The following is a 24,641-nucleotide window of genomic DNA, read 5'->3' on the forward strand; positions in this document are numbered from 1 at the left end:
TGAGAGTGTGACTCACTGGCTTGTCCCATCGACTCTGTGCTGGTACTGCAGTGTTTATTTCTGTTTTCTGAAACTTGCAAAGAGCATCCTCATGTATCTGTTTTAGATGCTGTTCCAATGGCATGTCACCATAGGTAAAAAATCTGTTAAACAAAAACTGGAAGTTAAATCAGTGAATGAAAATCATAATGCTGGGCTTAGTATTGGGGGTGTGTGCATCAGCAAAACAGTCCTCTCTGAAAGTACTGGAACAAAAAGGTCAGTTGAGTTGGACAATCTTCTTCCTCCTGATTAAAGTCTTTGATTCTGGGTCATGATTTTGGGTCTGGGTCATAATTTTGGGTCTTGTGGCCTTTATATTTATGGTCTTGACATGTTCTCACATGTTTTTAAGTGATTAGTCAGATAAGCCCAACTTCTGTCATTGCTTTTTGGTCCAGTTTTGATACTTACATGTTCAGTGTAGACATGGGTTGCTGCTGCAATGCACTGTGTTAACTTTTGACAATTGGCAATATTAACCTTTTCAACAGTTTTCAACTACAGTAGCTTTTCTGTGGGATTGGATAAGTCAGCCTTTGGTTCCTATGTGCATCAAGAAGCCTTGGGTGGCCATGACCCTGTTGCCAGTTCACAGGTTGTCCTTCTTTGGACCACTTTTTTATGTGCTGCATACCAGGAACATACACCAAGACCTGCTGTTTTGGAGATGCTCTGACCCAGTCATCTAGCAACACAATTTGGCCACTGTAAAAGTAGCTCAGATCTTTACACTTGGTCATTTTTCCTGCTTGCAACACATCAACTTTGAGAACTGACTGCACACTTATAGTGTCTGCCTAATATATCCCAGCCCTTGACAGACACCACTGTAACAAGATAATCAATGTTATTCACTTCACCTGTCAGTGGTTAATATTATGGCTACATATATTAGCTCATATGATATATAATACACTGCAGTTCATCAGAGATCAAAATATGGACATATGCTTTGGATCCTTGTTTTGATAGATGGACCAAACTTGACAGCGTTTTCATTTATTGGTGGAGACGGACTAATTTTTTATTTTAAATTTACTGGTACTGGTCAAAACTATAACAAAACTCTAATTTTCACTTTTAAACTTAAATAAATTTATACAAACAACTCTTCACATTTAATTGAATCAATTGCAAAAATTAATTCATTTAATTAAATGTAAAGAGTTGTTTGTTTAAATGTTATTCTTGTGCCATGAACAGTCATCACAAGTATTTCACTGCATGTCATACTGTGTATGACTGTGAAATGAAATGAAACAGCCTTTATTTGTCACATATACATTACAGCACAGTGAAATTCTTTCTTCGCATATCCCATCCTTGGAGGTTGGGGTCAGAGCGCAGGGTCAGCCATGATACGGCGCCCCTGGAGCAGAGAGGGTTAAGGGCCTTGCTCAAGGGCCCAACAGTGGCAACTTGGCGGTGCTGGGGCTTGAACCCCTGATCTTCCGGTCAACGACCCAGAGCCTTAACCACTTGAGTCACCACTGCCCCTGTGTGTGTGTGTAGGCCAGAGTTTTATTGACTAAATGTATAAACCTCACATATCTGGGATTTTATAGAATGTGTATGCATGCACCTTGCATTGCTGGGATGGTAGTGTGTAGCATGAAAGCATTTCAGTTGTTTCCATGTGAGGTCAGGTATGGCGAGAGGTTCTCCTCCTGACACCACGGAGTATGTGTGATCAGGTAACAGCTTATTCTGCAAGTGCTGCGCATACACCCGTTCATTATCCAACTACATGCAAACACACACATACACACACAAACACGATACATTTTAGAAATTTGTACTACAGAATGCATAAAACCATATAGCATGTTGATGATCTAATTTCTCTTAACTAACTGTGTATTACTTTTTCCTCTCAGCACATCTGCATTAGTACTGCAGTGTCTGTTTCTGTTTTCTAAACCTTGCACAGCACCTACAGCAACTAGAGTGCATTGTTTATACATTCTCAACTTGATGGAGCCACAGAATAGGAATTTATAAAAAGTTTGACTCAAACTAATACATAGTAGAAATGCAGTAGGTTATAGATTAGGTATACTGGAAGACATTACAGATATTGAAGATCTGAGCTGTAGAAGTAAGCAGTTCAAAATCTATAGTCTCCTGAAAAATTGGAAAATAAATACCATAATTAACAATAAACATTTATTCAATGCTTTGAATTAGAATGTGTGTCTATAAATAAAAAAGAAAAAAAATGCTCCAGTGAGCTCAGCAACATAAAAAGTCCTGGAAGACCACAGAAGACATCTAAAGTGGATGACTGCAGAGTGTTTCTTTTGGTACAGTAGCAAAACTGTAAGGTGCCTGGTATATTATTTTATGCATGTTGTTAAGGGCATTATAGATCTCTTCTGGTTCTGTCATTCTTCTGGAATTTGCTGATGCTTCAGTTAATTTTGGTAGTTCTTTCTATTTACAAAGTTCTTTATGCTTCCTTTCTGGATCTTTTAGTGATGAGTAGAGGTTTGTACTCTTTCTTAATAATTGGGAATGTTAATCTTTATTTAATAATGTTTGCTAGGAATTTTTGTGCGTCACATATGCATTAGAGCACAGTGAAATTGTTTTCTATTGCCTAGCCCAGCTTGCTAGGAAGGTGTCATCTGAGCAACTTAATTACTAACACAGAGCCTTAACCAGTAAGCCATCACTTCTCATTTATTTTATGAAATTAACATCCACATGCATTCCAGGACCCATGTTTTCCCATAGTGCATAATGGTGCCATCTGAAGCTCACATGATTCCAACACATTAATTTTGAGAACTGACTGTTCACTTGTTGCCTATTATATCCCACTCTTTATTGGGTGCAATTGTTGAAAGATATTGTTATTCACTTCAATAATTAAGAACGTTCTGAAGGTTGAAGTTGAAGATACCAGCATGTGATCCGCATCTTGGAATCCTTCATATAGTAGAGGCATTAGAGCATGGTCTGGAGAGAGGATGAAGGCGCTAATTGATGTGAGACTACCCATTTTTCTATTGTGCTACACCTGCTATACTACACTGAGAGCTTTTGTCTGATGCATATTTCCATCCATAGCAACACTGCCTTGCAATGAAAAACCTAATTTACGACTTCAAAAGGCCAACTACATCCTCTTTATTGACCTGGAAGAGCTGAAATATTTACGACTATACCATACCAAATGTATTCAAAATAATTAAAGAACTTTTTCTCTTCAGAACTTTTTAAGCAACTTTATATTCTCAAGGGTTTGTGGACTTCCCTCTTTAGTTCAGACCACAGGTTCTAAGTAGCATTTTAATTTGGAGATGGTCATTGGCATCCACTAACCTTGTATCTTTTAACCATTTCCATATTAATCTGGAAGCATGCTTGACTTGTCTACTTGTTAAAAGGTCTTTGGCCATGTGTTAACCTCCAAGTAGAAGCAAATAATATAGTTTTTTATATGAACCATGTATTATATTAACCAATAATCAAAACAGCTATGTAAGACTTTAAAAAGAATTTGTAATTCAATTATTTTAGCCAATATTTCTGATATATTTCATGTATACTGGAGGTTTAATATCAGGAACCTATAACACAAAGATTACAAAGCTTTAAAGTTTAGAATATTAAACATACATAAAGTAACAAAGTATTTGGTGTAATAACGTTGGTTGACTCACAAAAGCTCCTTTCATCTCATTGAAAACCACTCCTTTAAACATCAAGGGAGATGATGGGTCTGTAGGATGCTCGTTCTCCAAACGCCACCCTTCCTGCCTTTAAAAAAAAAAAAAAAACAGACAGAAAATTCACAGAGATATAGATACGCAGGGTATATATAAACAGATATAGATAAACCGAATATTTGACTAATATGCTCACTACAGTGTTATGAAAAAGTATTTGTATTATAAAAAGTATTTGTAAAAGTATTAACCCTTCCAGATTTTTTGGCATGCCTGTCACACTTAAATTATTCAGATCATCAAGCACATTTTAATAGTACACAAAGATAACCCAAGTAAATACAAAATGCAGTTTTTAAATGAGGGTTTCATTTATATTAATTTGGAAGCTGTCCAAACCTGCCTGGCCCTAAATGTAAAGTAACTGCCCCCTAAACCTAATAACTGGTAGTGCCACCCTTGGCAGTAACAACTTTCAGGTCATTGTGGTGGCATTTTGGCCCACTCTTCTTTGCAGAATTGTTTTAATTCAGCCACACTGGAGGGTTTTCAAGTATGAACAGCCTGTTTAAGGTCATAGCACAGCATCTCAATCAGATTTAAGTCCAGACTTTGACTAGGCCACTCCAAAACTTTAATTTTTTTTGAGCAATTCAGAGGTGGACTTGCTGGTGTGTTTCGGATAATTGTCCTACTTTTTCACAAAAGGCCAGGTAGGACTGGACAGCTTTTTTCCCTTAAATGAAATCACTTAAAATTTAATTTTGTATTTACCCTGGTTATCTTTGTGTAACATTAAAATTAGTTTGATGATCTCAATCATTTAACAGACAAATATGCAAAAAATGTAAAAAGAAAATCAGCAAGGGAGAAATACTTTTTCACAACACTATATACTGTCATACAATATATACTGATAATATATATACCAGAAGTCCTGCTCTCGCAAACAGGGGAAGAAGACAGCATCAAGGTAGACAGAAAGAAGGTTCTGGAAATCCTTGGCATTCTGAGTGGAGAATGGGTACATTGTATAGTCACTAGCTGGGGAGTAGAAAACAGTTCAGTTAGTCTCTCTTTTTCTCTACATGTCAAACATACACACACACTCACACAAGCACACTCAAACTAAAAGCTATAAAACTATTATGTTAAGAATCTAATCATGAGAATAAGTTGATAGGGCTTTAAGTATTTAAAATACTGTAATTAGGAATTCTTATTTTGTCAAATACATTTTTCAATTATCCAACCAGTCGGTGATTACCCAGTTAACCTTGAATTAATCCTATTGTTTCTCTGTTTATATTTTACGGAGAATTCAATTGTAAAACTTAGAAATGATCCCCTTATTTGTAATGGCCCCATAACTCAATTAAAGATAAAACATAGTTTATTGTAAACAGAGAGTTTTACTGATAAATTTGAACAATGTGTTGCTGATTAAAATATTTTAATATGTTTACCAGAGTTGGATTTGTTCAAGGAGTTTACAAAAATATTGCATTAACTATTTAGGAATTAATTATTATTATTAGCCAATTAAAATTAGCCATTTTTAAATCCTCAAAAGTAACTGGGCATCATTTTGTTAAATTGTTTGATGCAAATCCTTTGCAGTCTTTGACTGCCTGAAATTTGGAACCCGTGGACATCATCAAATACTGTTTCCTTCATTCAGTTGTGGCTTGTTTGTGAGTCTTTTTGCCTTCAGTATGTGAAAAGCATGCTCAAACTGTTGATTTTGCCATTCCAAAAGTTTTTATCTCTGTTTATCTAAGTTTGTCTCTCTGATCGGTCTGTTTTTTTTTTTTTTTTAGCATAATGACGTCTTCCTTCATTTGCATCGGCCCCTCTTGGGACCGCATATTGAGATTTCCCATGAACAGCCAAAATGTAAAAAAACACTTTCATGATAGATTAAGGAGATAAAAAGTCTGGTGATTACAGACTTTTTATCTCCTTAATCTATCATGAAATACTGAAAACTGGACATGAAACTGTATATTAGTCAATTGTCAAATTATTTTGGAGCTTTTGAAAATGGAGGACTACGAAAAACATTGCTGTTATTCCCAAACGGTTAAAGCAATATGTTTGTTAAACCACTTGAATTAAAGCTGAAAGAGTACATTTCAACCACATCTTGACTGCTTCAAAATCCATTGTGGTGGTATACAGAGGCAAATTTACACAAATTGCATCACTGTCCAAATACTTATGGATCTGACTATATGAGACTAGAAGACACCATAATATCATATATAACAGTCATGCAGACAATATCCTTATTTGAATTTTCATAAAATCACCCACCAGTGGTTATTCTCTTAACGTCTAATCCTGTGTCGTGGACATTAAAATAGCAATAAGTTCTAATTCTACATCTTATAAATGCAACACATCAACTTGTCCTTCTTAACCATTAAGTCTAGTAATGAAAATATACTATAAGACCAAAAGTTTGTGGGCACCTTGGCGTAGAAGACCTCCAGTGGTCTGCACACAGCCCAGAACTCAAACTCACTGAGCACCTTTGGGATGAACTGACATGCTGACTGCGTGTCAGGCCTTTCTGCCTAACTTAACTAATGCTCTTGTGACAAAATGGGCAAATCCCCACAGCCAGCCCAAACATCTAATGGAAAGGCTTACCAAAATAGTGGAGGTTTCTTTAATGATAAAGGAGGCACTCAATCAGGAACTGGATGTTCAAAATGCATATATAAGTGTAATGGTCAGGTCCATAAACTTTTGCCCATATAGTGTACTTATTTAACCCTTGGTCACTTCCTGCATAGATAAATCCCATTATCTCTGCCCAAAATGTCCCACCTTATCAAACATCCTAACCACTGTGCCCCCGCTAATGTAACATTACTGTACGGCAACAATATTTATCTTTACCATTAGTTACAACTTAGCCTGCTTATCTTAAGTTTAAAATATCAAAATAAAATGTATAGACCTTCCAAGTATTATATAAATACAATTAATCATATTTATACAAAGTATGCAACTTATCTTAGAAAATGTTTTTTTTTGTTTTGTTTTTTTTTGTTTTGTTTTTTTTTTTAGAAAAGGCTACTATACATTCAGACACCCTCTGAGGGTTGTCAGTACCTGTGAAAGCATTCATAAAGGTGCAGAGTGATCGATTCAGCATTTTAAAAAATGGATCTCTGCAGGGGTAATGCTGGGAGCCACACAGAACCATGTGTTCTAGAATGTGAGGAACTCCTGTGTTGTCCATGGGTGTGGTTCGGAATTGCACGCTGAATAGGCACAAAAGCAGAATATGCAGAAACTGATTAATCAAATCAGACCTATATGCATGAAATTACATAAAATACATAGGAATAAAAAAAAGTTTGCTCACAAGCTACTTGAAAAAACTGAGATAGGCATTTTCATTCATACATTCTTTTACATGGGGACAACAACAACAAAAAGCAGAACAGTAGCACATACATGGAGAAACACATGCAGAAATGCACAAATGCAAACATATTCCCAAAGACATATAAACTTGCAGACTCACATGCATAAACCCATATGCTACCAACATGCATAAACCCATAACTATGCAGATGTGACTGTAGACCTATGCAATTGTGCATGCAGGCAGCCACACATATGGAACACCAAAGGGGCTATAAACATCCCATATTCTATCAATTCAATACACAGTCAAAAATGCCACAAGTAGACAATTTTTTTACGTAGACAATTTTCATATATATAATTATCATGCATGCATCTACATTTCAAAGGCTTTGGGTAATGTTCACATCAGACATCAAAATAAATTAAAAGTGTGAACTCTGTAATTAAACTGTTGCATACAATAGTTCTGGCTGGCAGGTTTGAGTTTTTCAATCCTGTGGGATTTTACAAGAAAACGCTGTCTGCAGAGGGCAAACTGCATTATCAAAAACATTGCTCAGCCTAATTATGGACTATTTAACCTCCTCCCATCAGGAAAGTGCTACCGGTGCCTCAGCGCCCGCATAAACAGACTGAAGCCTAGTCCACATGTACATGGGTATTTTTAAAAACGGAGTTTTTCCTCCTTCGTTTTTTAAAAAAAAATCTCGTCCACATAAAAACGCAAATAACGCAGTTTGAAGCGCTGTCAAGAGCATGCAAAACCAACAGGTGGCAATATAATCTCTGAGACGCTGGCTTCAGAAACAGTGTTGCCAGATTGGGCGGGTTTCCACCCAGATTGGCCAACCCTGTTCACAAGCCAAAAATCTCCGGTTTATATATATACACACACAGAGAATCTCACAAAAGTGAGTACACCCCTCACATTTTTGTAAATATTTTATTATATCTTTTCATGTGACAACACTGAAGAAATGACACTCTGCTACAATGTAAAGTAGTGAGTGTACAGCCTGTATAACAATGTAAATTTGCTGTCCCCTCAAAATAACTCAACACATAGCCATTAATGTCTAAACCGCTGGCAACAAATGGAAGTGGAAAGGTCCAAATTGGGCCCAAAGTGTCAATATTTTGTGTGGCCACCATTATTTTCCAGCACTGCCTTAACCCTCTTGGGCATGGAGTTCACCAGAGCTTCACAGGTTGCCACTGGAGTCCTCTTCCACTCCTCCATGATGACATCACAGAGCTGGTGGATGTTAGAGACCTTGCGCTTCCCCACCTTAGGGTTTAGGTCTGGAGACATGCTTGGCCAGTCCATCACCTTTACCCTCAGCTTCTTTAGCAAAGCAGTGGTCATCTTGGAGGTGTGTTTGGGGTCGTTATCATGTTGGAATACTGCCCTGCGGCCCAGTCTCCGAAGGGAGAGGATCATGCTCTGCTTCAGTAGGTCACAGTATATGTTGGCATTCATGGTTCCCTCAATGAACTCTAGCTCCCCAGTGCCGGCAGTACTCATGCAGGCCCAGACCATGACACTCCCACGACCATGCTTGACTGTAGGCAAGGCACCCTTGTCTTTCTACTCCTCACCTGGTTGCCACCACACACGCTTGACACCATCTGAACGAAATAATTTATCTTGGTCTTATCGGACCACAGTACTTGGTTCTGGCCAAGTCCTTAGTCTGCTTGTCTTCAGCAAACTGTATGCGAGCTTGCTTGTGCATCATCTTTAGTAGAGGCTTCCTTCTGGGATGACAGCCATGCAGACCAATTTGATGCAGTGTGCGGTGTATGGTCTGACAGGCTGACCTTGTAACACTAACAAGTCACATGACACCAGGGAGGGTAAATGGCTAATTGGGCCCAATTTGGACATTTCCACTTAGGGGTGTACTCACTTTTGTTGCCATCAGTTTAGACATTAATGTCTGTGTGTTGAGTTATTTTGAGGGGACAGCAAATTTACACTGTTATACCGGCTGTACACTCACTACTTTACATTGTAGCAGAGTGTCATTTCTTTAGTGTTGTCACATGAAAAGATATAATAAAATATTTACAAAAATGTAAGGGGTGTACACACTTTTGTGAGATACTGTATGTATGTATGTATGTGTGTGTGTGTATATATATATATATATATATATATATATATATATATATATATATATATATATATATATATATATATATATACACATATACATACACACACACATCATATATATATATATTATTCTACACCTGCACTACACATAACTTACAGTGCTGTCTTTGCGCTACTGTAAATTTCATCCATAATATTTTCTACATTCTAGAACAATACTGGAGATTTCAAAACTATGAAATAACACACATGGACTTAAGAAATCCATATGTAATGACAACAAAAAACAGTCAGTTGTTATTTTAAGACACGAAGGTCAGGTGTTCTGGAATAGTTCTTGCAAGAACAGTATTGTCAAATGCATTTGCAAAACCCATCAAGCAACATGATGAAACTGGCTCACATGAAGACCATCCCAGGAAAGCAAGACCAAAACTTACCTCTGCTGCAGAGGAGAAGTTCATTTACAGTTACCAGCCTCAGAAATCACCAATTAACAGCACCTCAGATTAGAGCCGTTATGAAGGCTTTACAGAGCATCAGTAGCAGACATATCTCAATATCAACTGTTCAAAGGACATTATTGTGTATTTTGGCCGCCTTCAGCATTGCAATAAACATCAGGAAAGACCATGGAATTAGAAGGTGCGTCCAAACTTTTAACTGGCACATTTTATATATATATATATATATATATATATATATATATGCATATATATGCATATTTGGCTTTTTGGTGAAATTTATAGAAAATGTAAAATTCACGCTACAGTGATTTGTATTATATCATGACAGCAGGGTATTTAAGTAGAAGCATGCAATGGTGATTTCCTCATCTCAAACAATTTATTTAAACAAAAGCCAACAACAGTGGTGGGTATACCACTACAAAAAATGTCAATGTCTGAATAATTTGTCATGTGCCCTTGACCATCAATTACAGCTTGACAACGACGTCTCATGCTGTTCACGAGTCGACTTATTGTCTGCTGAGGCATGGCATTCCACTCTTCTTGAAGGGCAGCCCTCAGGTCGTTGAGGTTCTGGGGTGCAGGGTTACAAGCCTCTACATGGCGACTCAGCTGATCCCTTAGGTTTTCTATGGGATTCAGGTCTGGAGAAAGTGCAGGCCACTCCATTTGAGGTACCCCAGCCTCCAGCAGCTGTTCCCTAATGATGCGACCTTGATGAGCTGGAGCATTGTCATCCATGAAGGTGAAAATAGGCCAGTGTTGTTCATGCAGGGGAACTATGACTGGATTAATGATGTTATTCAGGTAGTATTGGCTTGTCACTGTACCATTCACAAGATGTAGGGCAGTTCTGTATTGAGTAGACACACCTGCCCAGACTGTAACACCACCACCACCAAAGGCTCGTCTGGTGACAACAGTGGCTGATGATGCATAGCGCTCTCCTTGACGTCTCCAACATCGTTGGCGGCCATCATTTCTGCTCAACATGAATTGACTTTCATCAGAGAACAGCACTGAGGCCCACTGGTCCCTCGTGTAGCATAAATACCCCCTGGCTCGACGCCTGTGCCTGGTGGTCGCAATCTCTGTCGCAACCTGCTGATGACACTCTGTGACACTCTAAGCTCAGTGGCCACTTCCCTCTGAGAACATCCTGTTGAAGCCTCGCAATGGCGAGGTACTGTTGATCAATTGTTAGGTGTCGTCTTGGTCTCATGATGTCAAAATGTGAACAGTATGATGAAGAGGACTGTTTAAATACCAATTCTAATTGAACCAGAAAATTTATTGGTCGATTCATGGATCAAACACCAGTTGTGAATTTTGCCGTTAAGCACCTTGTTAGAGAACAGCAAGTTATGCAAAAAGTACTGAAACTCTGAACAGCTGGACATGTACATTCAAAAGTGTATAGAAGGTCAAATTAAGTTCACCTGTAAAGGTTATAGTGCATTTTAGGTGCATCCTGAAATTTCACCCGAAAGCCGAATATCCTTAACTTTTTGTGAGTAGTGTATATATACATTTTTATATGTATATCCTGATATATTTTTGACAGGTCTTCACCTCTGCACATTGTTTGTAGCTATAGATATAGACCACATGCACCAATCAGCCATAACATTATGACCACGTGCTTAATATTGTGTTGGTCCCCCTTTTTCTGCTCGTCGAAAGAGGCCACAGCCATCAGGGAATACCGTTTACATGAAAGGGTGTACATGGTTTGCAGCAATGCTTAGGTAGGTGGTACGTGTCAGAACACAAGGCTTCCCAGCAGAAGATTGCCCAAAGCATGACACTGCCTCCACCGGCTTGCCTTCTTCCCATAGTGCATCCTTGTGCCATGTGTTCCCCAGGTAAGTGACGCACATGCATCTGGCCATCCACATGATATAAAAGAAAACGTGATTCATCAGACCAGGCCACCTTCTTTCATTGCTCCATGGTCCAGTTCTGATGCTCATATGCCCATTGTTGCCGCTTTCAGTGTGGCACAGGGGTCAGCATCGCCACCCTGACTGGTTTGCGGCTATGCAGCCCCATACGCAACAAACTACGATGCACTGTGTATTCTGACACCTTTCTATCAGAACTCACATTAATGTTTTTAGAACGTTGAGCAACAGTGGCTTGTCTGTTGGATCGGATCACACAGGCCAGCCTTCACTCCCCACATGCATCAATGAGCCTTGTCCGCCCATGACCCTGTTGCCGGTTCACCACTTTTCCTTCCTTGGACCACTTTTGACATATACTGACCACTGCAGACTGGGATCACCCCACAAGAGCTGCAGTTTTGGAGAAGCACTGATCCAGTCGTCTAGCCATCACAATTTGGCCCTGGTCAAACTCGCTCAAATCCTTACGCTTGCCCATTTTTCTTGCTTCTAACACATCAACTTTGAGGACAAATTGTTCACTTGCTGCCTAATATATCCCACGCAATAACGTGCCATGATGAGGAGAAAATCAGTGTTATTCACTTCACCTATCAGTGCTCATAATGTTATGCCTGATCTGTGTATATCCCTATTTATAATACATACTGCACCCCTTGTACATAAGACATCCAGTCACCTGCACATATCACCCCTATAACAGTATATCTTTATCGTAATTTATTCTAAATACACCACTTATGGACTTCTGGTTAGATGCTAACTGCAGTTCACAACAACAGCAGAATACCATATCAAATTCCACTCCTGTTAGCCTCAGATTCTTGCACCTGGCTATTATTTACAAAGGTTCCCCCAAACTGGACAGGTGAAGATTAGCCTTTAAAAAAAGCACCTGGTCTTTTCCAGTCTTTAAATGTTTATTTTCAAAGAGTCATTGCCTGGATGTATTTTGTTTTTCACACCTGTGTAAAAAAGCTGTTGTATATAAACCTCCCAGATCATCAGCATTTTAGGAAATACTCAAACCAGCCCATCCGGCACAAACAATAATGTCACAGTTAAAATCACATAGTTTTACCCCATTCTGATGTCGTATGTGAACATTAACTGAATTCTGGTCTGCATCTTCAAGATTTTTTGCATTGTGCTAATAGCATGGCTGATTGGATGAGTCCATATTAAAAAAAGTAAAATGACCAATGAGTGTACATAATGTTATGAGTGTAAATAAAATTGCAAAATATGTTTCTTAATAGTGTTATAAAAAAATATTCATTACATAATTACACTTTGGTTTGCAAGGTTTACCCTTAAAACGTATTATCTTTATTACCTTTAATTTTTAGTATTTATTACCTTATTACCTATGTTTGTGGATACTGCTTGAAGTTGTATATCTATCTATCTATCTATCTAGCTCATTCCATCATTATTTTAAAAAACCCTGGACCATGTATACCCTAATGTGTATACACTAATGTGGCTGATGCTTACAAAGTCACACTTCTCCCCCACCTTGTACAATCTGACATCTTTCATTGTTTCTGCTGCCCAAGTACTCACCAGTCATCAAACGTGCGAGACCCACAGTCAGGACCGTTAATGTCTGGCTGGATGGAGCTGACGCTGCTCTCCAGCAGAAGTTTTCACACACTGACTGGAGTGTATTCGCTAACCAGGCCACAGCAGACTCAGACACCAACATTAACACCTACACCAACTCTGTTTTGGAGCATATTAACAGATGTGTGGACCAGGTGACCACACAGAAAACAATCATCCTGTTCCCCAACCAGCAGCCCTGGATGAACCGGGAGGTTCACCTTCTACTTAAAGCGTGCAACACAGCCTTCAGGTCAGATGACAGGGAGGCCTATAGCATTGCCAGGGCCAACCTGAGGAGGGGAATATGCAAAGCCAAATACGAACACAAACAGCAGATTGAGGAACACTTCAACTCTGCTGACTCAAGGCGCATATGGCAAGGGATCCAGGCCATCACTGACCACAAACCACCCAACACGTCACATACTACCAGCTCTGCCTTACTCCCAGACGAGCTAAATCACTTCTATGCTCGTTTTGAAAAAGGGAGGATGGAACCCATGCTCAAGGCTGAACTACTACCAGCCGAGCAGCCACTCACTCTTTCCACCTTGGAAGTGTGTACTACTCTGCATAGGGTCAATGCACAAAAAGCATCTGGCCCTGATGTCATCCCTGGCCGGGTGTTTAGAGTCTGTGCAGAATAACACCACACCAGTTCGCTTATCTCTGTAACCGTTCAACAGAGGACGCCATCTCCACAGCACTTCATTCTGCTCTGACTCACCTGGACATCCCCAACACTTATGTCAGGATGCTGTTCATTGACTTTAGTTCAGCATTTAACACAGTCAGCCAGCCCAAGCTAATTTTGCATTAGTATCAGCTTGGAATTAGTACTCCTCTCTGCAATTGGACTCTGGACTTTCTCACACACTGACCACAGTCTGTCAGACTGGACAACCTAACATCCTCCAGTCTCATCCTCAACACTGGAGTTCCCCAAGGATGTGTATTGTCCCCTCTCCTATACTCCCTCTTCACCCATGACTGCATACCTGTACATGCCTCTAACAGCATTATCAAGTTTGCAGATGACACCACGGTGATAGGCCTGATCAGAGGTAACAATGAGATGGCTTACAGGGAGGAGATCCAGCACCTTGTGCCTAGAACTCAACACCAGGAAAACAAAGGAGGTCATTGTGAACTTCAGATGTGCTGGGAATCACACTCATGCTCCCATTCACATTAACAGAGCTGCTGTTGAACGTGTACCCAGCTTTAAGTTCCTCGGGGTCCACATCTCAGAGGACTTCACCTGGTCCATGAACACCTCCCTCCTGGTTAAAAAGGCACAACGGCACCTTTATTTGCCGATAAAGGAGACTGAAAAAGGCCCACCTCTGATCCAAGATTCTTGTGAACTTTTACCGGTGTAACATTGAAAGTATTATTACCAACTGCATCTCAGTCTGGTACGGCAACTGCACAGCTACAGACCGTAAAGCCCTTCAGTGGGTGGTGAAAACCGCCCAAAGTATCACTGGCACTCAACTACCCTCCATCAATAGCATTTACAATAAACACTGCCTACATAGGGCTAAAGGCATTACCAAAGACGCCTCTCACACAAATCATGAACTATTTACCCTTCTCACATCCAGAAGGAACTTCTGGTGTCTTAGCACCCACAGAAACAGACTGAGAAATAGCTTCTTCCCTGTGGCTGTTTCCTTACTGAACAGCTGATCACACTGATACACTGTAATATCTGTGTATATTACTCACTGTAATGGCTGTACTGTACGTACGCGATATCAGCGACGTTCGATATCATTTATCATTTATATTTTATTTATATTGATATTTCGTTAATTTTTACTTTTATATTTATTTTACTAAATTAATAAACTAAATTTTTCTTAATAATTTTGCATTAAAAAGCATGAAAATGTATAAATGGCCACGAAATTAGCCGTAAACACTTTTGCAGGATTTTGCAGATGCAAATTAGTTAGGTTCCAATGAAAATTTCACGAAGATCAGTGAAGTCGCGAATCGTGAGACGGGAGATCGTGAGCATATAGCGTGATGAATTTTGGGTAAATTCGTAGAAATATCACATTTATAGTAAGTACTGTATGTATGTATGTTCCTTGCCAGAAGCCTTAGAAGGTGCAGAGTATTTGCGTGACATAATAGGGCTTGCAGAAAAACCGTAAAAAAACAGTGTACACAAAACAAAACGAAACACTCTGGACAGTGACACACGAAGAACTGGGATGCTGGAGAATTCTGCTTCCCTTTCCCCAACTGCATGCATAGCCAGCAGCCAAATGAATGAGGCATTCCAATTGGCAAGACACGTTCCTCCAGCTGTACTGTATTTTAATTTTCTGCATCCCCGCACCCAGTGGTGGAGGTAATGAATTACAACTACTCACATTACTGTAATTAAGGATATTCTTTGGGTATTTGTACTTTTAAGAGTATATTTTTAAGTCTGTAATTTTACTTGTACTTAAGTACAAATTAAGCTAAGTAATTTACTTCGTTAGTTTTAAAATCAAAATTCGTTACTGAGTACGCCTGCAGTTTGAATTAATATTTCAACCAAGGACCGGCATTTCGATAGCCAATAAAAATATCTCATCTTAACAGACCAATGAAAAGCCTGGTATTTGAACCGAAAAACAAAACTCCGGCCATCGCAAATTTACATGAGCTGACCGTGATCATACAGTGAAAAAGTTATTGACTGAAGGTTTGGGACACATGGAGATTCAAGACAGCAACAATGATAAATCTAAAGAATGCAGAAATGAGGACGACATAGCAGAGGATGAGTGCCCATGGCCACACCTGGAGGAGTTGTTCACCTAAAGAGTGAGGAAAGGTGACAGTGTGATGATGCATTGTAAACACTGCCATCTGCTGTGATTTCGGCTTACAAGACGTCAGCCTCCAATTCAAAAAAACACATTATGGTAAGAAGACTTACAACTCTATTTGTGTGATGTTTTATTTATTTATTAATATGTTTAGGAGTGTTGTTCTGTGATTAGTTTATAAACCATGCCTGAAAATTCGCGGATAGTGCGATTAGATTAATAGCAAAGTTTCTCCATCATTTTCAAGTGATTTTTAACCCTCTGATGTCAGCAAACACCTCGGCGTGTTTTGCTGCAGTTTTTCGAATGAAGTAGACAAGAACTCAATATACTTCGTCATTTTTTTATCGTATAGATAAGAGAAAGACATCATTTGAAACTGTAAAGGGTCTATTTTTACTGGGTATATATTTTATATGGTGTATATTTCTATAGTCTCTGTGTATAATCACAGTAACAACACATTTTCGTTTATAAAATAATAGCAGTGTGCTATTGTTATGATAATCATCACGCAAATTACAAGAACATTTATCATCATTAATACAGACTGTATTAATTAATTCCTAATTAATATTGCTAAATTGTTTTTGTTCTAATTTCATTTCTGACTGTGTACTTGTTTTATTGTCTTATATATATATTAGTAAGGCATAATGTTTTTGCCTTATTGTGTTATGTAATGAATGGAAAGCAAAGTATACACTATATTGCCAAAAGTATTCGCTCATCTGCCTTGACTCGCATATGAACTTAAGTGACATCCCATTCCTAATCCATAGGGTTCAATATGACGTCGGTCCATCCTTTGCAGCTATAACAGCTTCAACTCTTCTGGGAAGGCTGTCCACAAGGTTTAGGAGTGTGTTTATGGGAATTTTTGACCATTCTTCCAGAAGCGCATTTGTGAGGTCACACACCATGTTGGACGAGAAGGCCTGGCTCTCAGTCTCCGCTCTAATTCATCCCAAAGGTGTTCTATCGGGTTGAGGTCAGGACTCTGTGCAGGCCAGTCAAGTTCATCCACACCAGACTCTGTCATCCATGTCTTTATGGACCTTGCTTTGTGCACTGGTGCACAGTCATGTTGGAAGAGGAAGGGGCCAGCTCCAAACTGTTCCCACAAAGTTGGGAGCATGGAATTGTCCAAAATGTCTTGGTATGCTGAAGCATTCAGAGTTCCTTTCACTGGAACTAAGGGGCCAAGCCCAGCTCCTGAAAAACAACCCCACACCATAATCCCCCCTCCACCAAACTTTACACTTGGCACAATGCAGTCAGACAAGTACCGTTCTCCTGGCAACCGCCAAACCCAGACTCATCCATCAGATTGCCAGATGGAGAAGCGCGATTCGTCACTCCAGAGAACGCGTCTCCACTGCTCTAGAGTCCAGTGGCGGTGTGCTTTACACCACTGCATCCGACGCTTTGCATTGCACTTGGTGACGTATGGCTTGGATGCAGCTGCTCGGCCATGGAAACCCATTCCATGAAGCTCTCTGCGCACTGTTCTTGAGCTAATCTGAAGGCCACATGAAGTTTGGAGGTCTGTAGCGATTGACTCTGCAGAAAGTTGGGACCTCTTCGCACTATGCGCCTCAGCATCCGCTGACCCCGCTCCGTCAGTTTACGTGGCCTACCACTTCGTGGCTGAGTTGCTGTCGTTCCCAAACACTTCCACGTTCTTGTAATACAGCTGACAGTTGACTATGGAATATTTAGGAGCGAGGAAATTTCATGACTGGATTTGTTGCACAGGTGGCATCCTATCACAGTTCCACGCTGGAATTCACTGAGCTCCTGAGAGCGACCCATTCTTTCACAAATGTTTGTAAAAACAGTCTGCATGCCTAGGTGCTTGATTTTATACACCTGTGGCCATGGAAGTGATTGGAACACCTGATTCTGATTATTTGGATGGGTGAGCGAATACTTTTGGCAATATAGTGTATATAAGCTGATTAACCCATAATTTCATTTGTATAATTCCTCTGTGATTTTTTCCAGAGGAAACATCCATCTAAGATTGATCAGTACCATGACATCATAACAGCAGCATGTTGTCACCGGAAGCCCACAGCCACACCAAACAAACTCTCAGAAGTAAGCAAGCCAAGTAACCAGATATGATGATAGCAGCTATGTGTTTTTAGTATCTCAGTAAAAACATATTATGATAAGAAGACTTACAACTTTATTTGTGTGATGCTGTTTCATTAATTTATTTTGAATATGTTTAGGGGTGTTGTTCTGTGATTCATATATAAACCACACCCGCCAGTTTGGTTCGCGCGAATAGCGGGGTTAGGGTTTGTAAATCCTCCTAGAGCTTTCGAGCTACATGCACCAAACTCAGCAGGGTTGTTGGGCTTGATCTGAAGTTTTATGCTATTACTTTTATAAGCAATCGGAATTCCAGTATTTCCGGTACGGAAGCTCAAAATGGCCTTTTTTAATAAACTTTGGAGGTTTATAACTCAGCGGGCTTTCGAGATATCGACACCAAACTCAGCCAGCTCCTTCAGAATCTTTGGTGGGATGAAGCCGTAAATTTTGGATCCGATCGGAATTTCGGTTTTCTGCTAGAGCCCCGCCCCAAAATTGGCAAAATCACAAAACTACTGCAACATACACATTTGGGACATATCAAAACACTCAGCAATATGAGGGGAACTTTGTGACATGTGTCAGGTGACGTCACGTGACATCACGTGCATGCCACGCCCCCAAAATAAGCAGAATTGCAAAATTACTCCAACATACATATGTGACATATCAAAATGCTCAGCACATTGTGGGGAACTGTGTGACGTGTATCCGGGTGACGTCAAGTGACGTCACGTGTGTCACGCCCCCAAAATAAGCGGAATTTCAAAATTACACCAACATACACGTGACATTTCAAAACGCTCAGCACATTGAGGGGAACTTCGTGACATGTGTTCTGGTCACATATCCACCAAAAGTATTGGCACCCTATCGATCCACTCGCCTCCAGACAAATCGGGACCCTATCTGTCAGCTCTCCACCAAATATATTGCCATCCAATCTCTCCACCCGTCTCCAAAAAGCATCAGACATTAAGACTACTTGCTTCATCAAGCCAACATCAAAATTTTGTCGCGACGAACTTTAAAAATCTAGTTTTAATTAATGTTTATATTTTGTAATTCATAATTATATTTTTATTAATAAATTACCTTATTTCAACATGAAAACAATTCACTATAAGGTATACCGAGAGATATACCGTGAAAATCAGCAAAAAAAAAGTTATATTCCAAATAATCTGCGATATAACAGGACCACGGTATATGAACCACAATACAGAGGGGGATTACTGTATATATATATATATACACACACACACACACACACACATACCCACCTGTATATCTTGTTTAGCATTACTATACATTGATTGCACAAATATGCACAGAAAATACAAAATACAGATTCCTACAAATGGATGCACACAGACACACACCCACATGCATTGACATGTAAACACACACAGCCATACACACCTGAAGAGGTTATTGGAGTCATCTCTTGCTGTATGTAGAAACTGAGCTCCTGTGACATCATGACTGAGTTTAACTGCCGTCAGAGAGAGATCAGGCACTGGAGATACCTAAACAAACACCCAAAATGACTATCACTCTGTCTTGACATTTCTAATATGTTTTGACAGAAAAGGCCAGTTTTCCCAAGCAAAACAGTGGAATGATCAGAAAGCCCTATAAATCTAAAAAGCATTTAAAGCTAAATTTCATAAGTTACACTGTAAATAGTTGATTGTGCTATCTTTCACGTGTGTCACTACTAGGTGATTATGGTGTGCATGCCACATGAGAAGTCTGAATTGAACATCTGAATTGTTTCTTGGCGACTGCTCACCTCTCGAATGGTAAACCCATGGATCTTCTGGCCTACCACATACTGCAGAGCTCGATCAGGGGCAGAGCTGCTCTTTGGTCTCCAAACATACTGGCCCTTAAACCTACTGTACACCAAACACATTCTCATTCTAAATCAATGAAGGTTATAGAGCTGCTGTACTCATATAAAAAGTCTAGTTGATCTGACCTCCACTTCACAATTAGTTGTGTTCAGACATGATCTGTCAATGTAATTAAGCTAGAAGGAGTTTTTCAATCCATTATGAAAGATACATTTCAAGCAGGTAGACAATCAACCCATTCGCATCAAATCAATTTGATCACAAAAAGATCATTTAATTAGACTGTTGAATATTAAAGTAAACTTCCAGGTCAATTACTGTGTCAATTTAACTGTATAGCAGCAGCACAGATTACAGTAAGTCACTATGAACTAATATGGAAAGGTCTGCTCGTCTAACAGTTTGAAAAGATCGTTTTAAAAAGTCCCACCTAACTTATAGTTATGTTGACAGACCCATCCTAAATTTTACATGAGACCGGATTTACCGTGCTTTCAGGAAAAGCGTCTGATTTAACCGCAGTTCATAAACTACAAAATAATCCAATAATATTTATTTGCCAATTTAATTAATTCTCTTTGTCTTTGCGACATAACAATCTGAGCATAAATATATAGCTTAAGGTGGGATATTAAAAGAAATCGTTACATTCCAAATGTAGCAAATAAGTAATCTATATAATCATCTACCTGAAGAGAACATGTAACTTACCTTAAGTATAAAAGATTTTTAGCTTGCCGAATCATTGGGAATACTTAAATCTGGTGCGTCTAAAAACACTCTATATACAAATTAAATCATATTTATACATGAAATTAATTTAAGCTTTCATTGACGCTCCAATAGCACACATCACATTGCCGTCCTTCCTTGCTCAACGCTGTCACAGTCGCGCATGCTCGGAAGAGCAAAAACCGGCCTCGATACAACGAGCCATTCGATTGCTTAGTTCGCTAAGAATGTCGGCGTTGGATTGGCTATCACGATAAACACAATGAACCGGTATAGTTTTAAACCTAGATGTCGGGTGGCTTTTACTTAGGGCAGCAGGGAAAAGCTTATTAATATTCATAAAGAAGCAGTAGCCCTATTTGCGGGTGAAACATCCCGGCTTGGAAATGATATGTTGCAGGACACGGTGAATACTTTGAGGACTGCTTCGAGTAATGAAATACCATTGTAATACCAATGTAAAACCAATAATGTCAACAGAAAACAAAATACGAATACATGTGTTGGATTTTCTATACTGTAACAGACGGTAATGTTAATGCAGTGTTTTTGGCATAAGTATACATTATAATTTTTTTTTTTTAATATAAAATATGAATAATTTTATCGGTGTCCTCTGATTTCCTGTTCGCCCCGGTACCCTCACCAAAACCCCTGTGTAAAATAGTGGCACATTCCAGTGACATCACTTCCAAAAAGTTCATCTCTCCATCGCGATTTCAACAGTTAAAACATAATTAAGCTCTTTCTTGTATAATGTTATATTTTTGAAGTGTCTTTCAAAGTGTACATGTGCTTTTGTGGCCTTGACATATTGCCTAGCAATTAGCAAATTATGTTGAACTCGTCAAACCTGTTACTGTCAGCCCTGTTACTATTCCACAGTAAAAGCTTGCTTCCATTTTTTTTAGATCAATCATTGTATCTAAGGTTTACAGGGGACAACAGGCACCAAATAGAAAGACAAGTCTATAAGACATGATATTAGATCTAACCAATTTTTATAAATTTTACATTGTGATTAATATATGTACTATTAAGTATGATATCCTAAGTACTTTCATCATGAAAGTACATTTGTAAGAGATTTCCCTGGCAATTGAAAAACTTATACAAAAGTAAATTCTACTTTTGTCTTCCTTCCTTTAAGTTGGCACATTAAAATTGGAGACCCTTTTCAAAGCCATGTAATCAACACTGCAAGAAAGACCTTCATAACCTCCAGACATGTCATAACAGCTGCATTAAAGAAATAATTACTAGAAAAAAATGTAAACTGTGTTTACTTTGCTATGAGACATCTGTGGAAAGTGCCCATTCTTGTGAATCCACATCTTCTTTCTTTTGATGAATCACTTTTTTCTTAGGGGAATGCTACGTCATGTATTAGGTGCAAGTTTAGCATTCTCAAAGCTGACAGTACTCTGTGTTCACATTAACAGAATGTTTCATATTAGTATAAGACAGACTAAATTCAAATTAAAGACATTTGAGTAAAGTTAATTTAAGCTTGTTTTAATGAAGGAGGATTCTACTTTTTAAGGACTTTTCAGTGAATTTTAGTAAGTCTTTAGAAATTCTTTCTTTTCTCCCCAGATTTACCAAGGATCCAGCTGATTACTGTCAGTTTGGAGGAGAACTGTTCTTTAACTGGTAATTCCTGTACAGATACATATTTAACCACTATATAGTTAGGATAATGTAATGTTTGTCATCAAATCTTATTAGAACATTATAAAGCCCCATCAGGAGAATATTGTGAAAACCAGTGGCGGGCCGTGCATTTCACACCTAGGCCTTCACTGGTGTCCTTCCTGAATTAATCCACCTCTATTCCATCAATGACCTTCAACCTTTAATGAGTGCGATGAAATGTTGATAGATAGATATACTTTATTGATCCCGTAAGGAAAATTCTTGTATTACAGCAGCTTAGACTGTTACAAGATACAACATATATATATATATATATATATATATACTGCTCAAAAAACTGGGTAATATGTTAGGATCAAAAGGATGCCACATCGTTTGAGATGGAAATGAAAATGATCAACTTACAGAGGGCTGAATTCAAAGGCTCCCCGAAAATCAATGTCAAAAAATTATGATTTTGCTGAAATTTCATTGCAGCAACTCAAAATGGTAATCAGTAGTTTGTATGGCCCCCACATGCTTGTATGCATGCCTGACAACATCTGGGCATGCTCCTGATGAGATGATGGATGGTGTCCTGGGGTATTTCCTCCCACATCTCGACCAGGGCATCAATGAGCTTCTCGACAACCTGTTGTGCAACCTTGCAGCTTCAGATGGACCAAAACGTAATGTCCCAGAGGTGTTCTATTGGATTTAGGTCAGGCAAGCTTGGGGGCCATTCAATGGGGGTTATTCAATTCCTTCATCCCCAAGAACTGCCTGCATACTCTCGCCACATGAGGCCGGGCATTGTTGTGCACCAGGAGGAACCCAGGACCTACTGCACCAGTGGACAATGGGTCCAAGGATTTCATTCTGATTCCTATGGGCAGTCAGGGTGCCATTCTCTAGCCTGTAGAGATCTGTGTGTCCCTCCATGTATATGCCTCCCTAGACCATCACTGACCTACCACCAAACCGGTCATGCTGAATGATGTTACAGGCAGTATAACATTCTCCATGACTTCTCCAGACCCTTTCAAGTCTGTTACATGTGCTCAGGGTGAATCTGCTCTCATCTGTGAAAAATACAGGGTGCCAGTGGCGGACCTGCCAATTCTGCCGGGCATTGAGCATCAGGGCCCACTAGAGGACTTTGGACCCTCAGGCCACTCTCATGAAGTCTGTTTCTGATTGTGTGGTCAGAGACATTTAAACAGTGACCTGCTAGAGGTCATTTTGTAGGGTTCTGGCAGTGCTCATGCTTTTCCTCCTTGCACAAAGGAGCAGATACTCCTGCTGATGAGTTAAGGACCTTCTACAGCCCTGTCCAGCTCTCCTAGAGTAACTGCCTGTCTCCTGGAATCTCCTTCATGCTCTTGACACTGTGCTGGGAGACACAGCAAACCTTCTGGCAGTGGTACGAATTGATGTGCCATCCTGAAGGAATTGGACTGCCTTAGATTTGATTTGACCAAACCAAATGCAAAACTAGTGAAAAACAGTCAGAAAAGATGAGTAGGGAAAAAAATGTTGATGGCCTCCACCTGTAAAACCATTCATGTTTTGTGGGTCGTCTAACTGTTGCCCATCTATTGTACCTGTTGTTAATTTCCTGTTGTTAAATGCAGCTGTTGTTAAAAGCAGCTGAAACTGATTAACAACCTCCTCTGCTACTTAACTGACCAGATCAATATCCCAGGAGTTTAACTGACTTTATGCTATACTCTGATTAAAAAGTGTTCCTTTTTAGTTTTTTAAGCAGTGCAAATGGTATGAATGACCTCTTGTAATGTTCTCTTGACAACTAATCTGAATGAGTCTTTTAGAGAATGAGCTCTGCAGACTCAAGTGGGTGAGATGGATTGTCTATGATGGAGAGCAGTTTGTTCAGTGACCTCCTGTTCCTCACTGACTCAGACATCTCCAGTTTGTGTCCAATGATAGATCTAGCCTTGCAAATGATCTTGTTAATCCTGCTGGCATCCCTTAGGCCACAACACAGTAAATGGCACTCGCCACCACAGACTGGTAGAACTTTTCCAACATCTTGTTACAGACGTTGAAAGATTTAAGCTTCCTTAGGAAATGGAGTCTGTTTATTCCCTTCTTGTATACAGCGTGAGTGTGGGTCCTCCAGTCCAGTCTGTCATTTAAGTATACACCCAAATACTTGTAGTTCTCAACAATTCCAGCGTCCTCGCCCATGATGGTTATGGGCTCAATCAAAGTTTTAGTCCTCCTAAAGTCCACCACCATCTCCTT

General features: G+C 39.4%; 1 protein-coding gene across 4 annotated transcripts in view; it reads right to left on the reverse strand.

Moving 5' to 3' along the window:
* The window catches only part of pitrm1 (pitrilysin metallopeptidase 1), a 49,815-nt gene extending 28,920 nt beyond the window's left edge, over window positions 1-20,895 (reverse strand). For 2 of the 4 annotated variants that reach the window (XM_058418923.1, XM_058418921.1), the window contains exons 1-8: window positions 20,718-20,895; window positions 19,943-20,048; window positions 19,570-19,676; window positions 6,840-6,991; window positions 4,646-4,760; window positions 3,711-3,807; window positions 1,625-1,785; window positions 17-143 (exon numbers count right to left, since the gene is read on the reverse strand). In XM_058418923.1, coding sequence (XP_058274906.1) covers window positions 17-143; window positions 1,625-1,785; window positions 3,711-3,807; window positions 4,646-4,760; window positions 6,840-6,991; window positions 19,570-19,676; window positions 19,943-20,048; window positions 20,718-20,752 — 900 coding nt within the window. In that variant the 5' untranslated portion in view covers window positions 20,753-20,895. Of the gene's footprint in view, window positions 1-16; window positions 144-1,624; window positions 1,786-3,710; window positions 3,808-4,645; window positions 4,761-6,839; window positions 6,992-19,569; window positions 19,677-19,942; window positions 20,049-20,717 lie in introns of those variants that run through there. The other 2 variants (XM_058418922.1, XM_058418924.1) reach the window with 2 other exon arrangements.
* Window positions 20,896-24,641: the final 3,746 nt, after the last annotated feature.

This window comes from Hemibagrus wyckioides, linkage group LG20, assembly GCF_019097595.1.
Source record: "Hemibagrus wyckioides isolate EC202008001 linkage group LG20, SWU_Hwy_1.0, whole genome shotgun sequence".
In the NCBI taxonomy this organism is placed as follows: Eukaryota; Metazoa; Chordata; class Actinopteri; order Siluriformes; family Bagridae; genus Hemibagrus; species Hemibagrus wyckioides.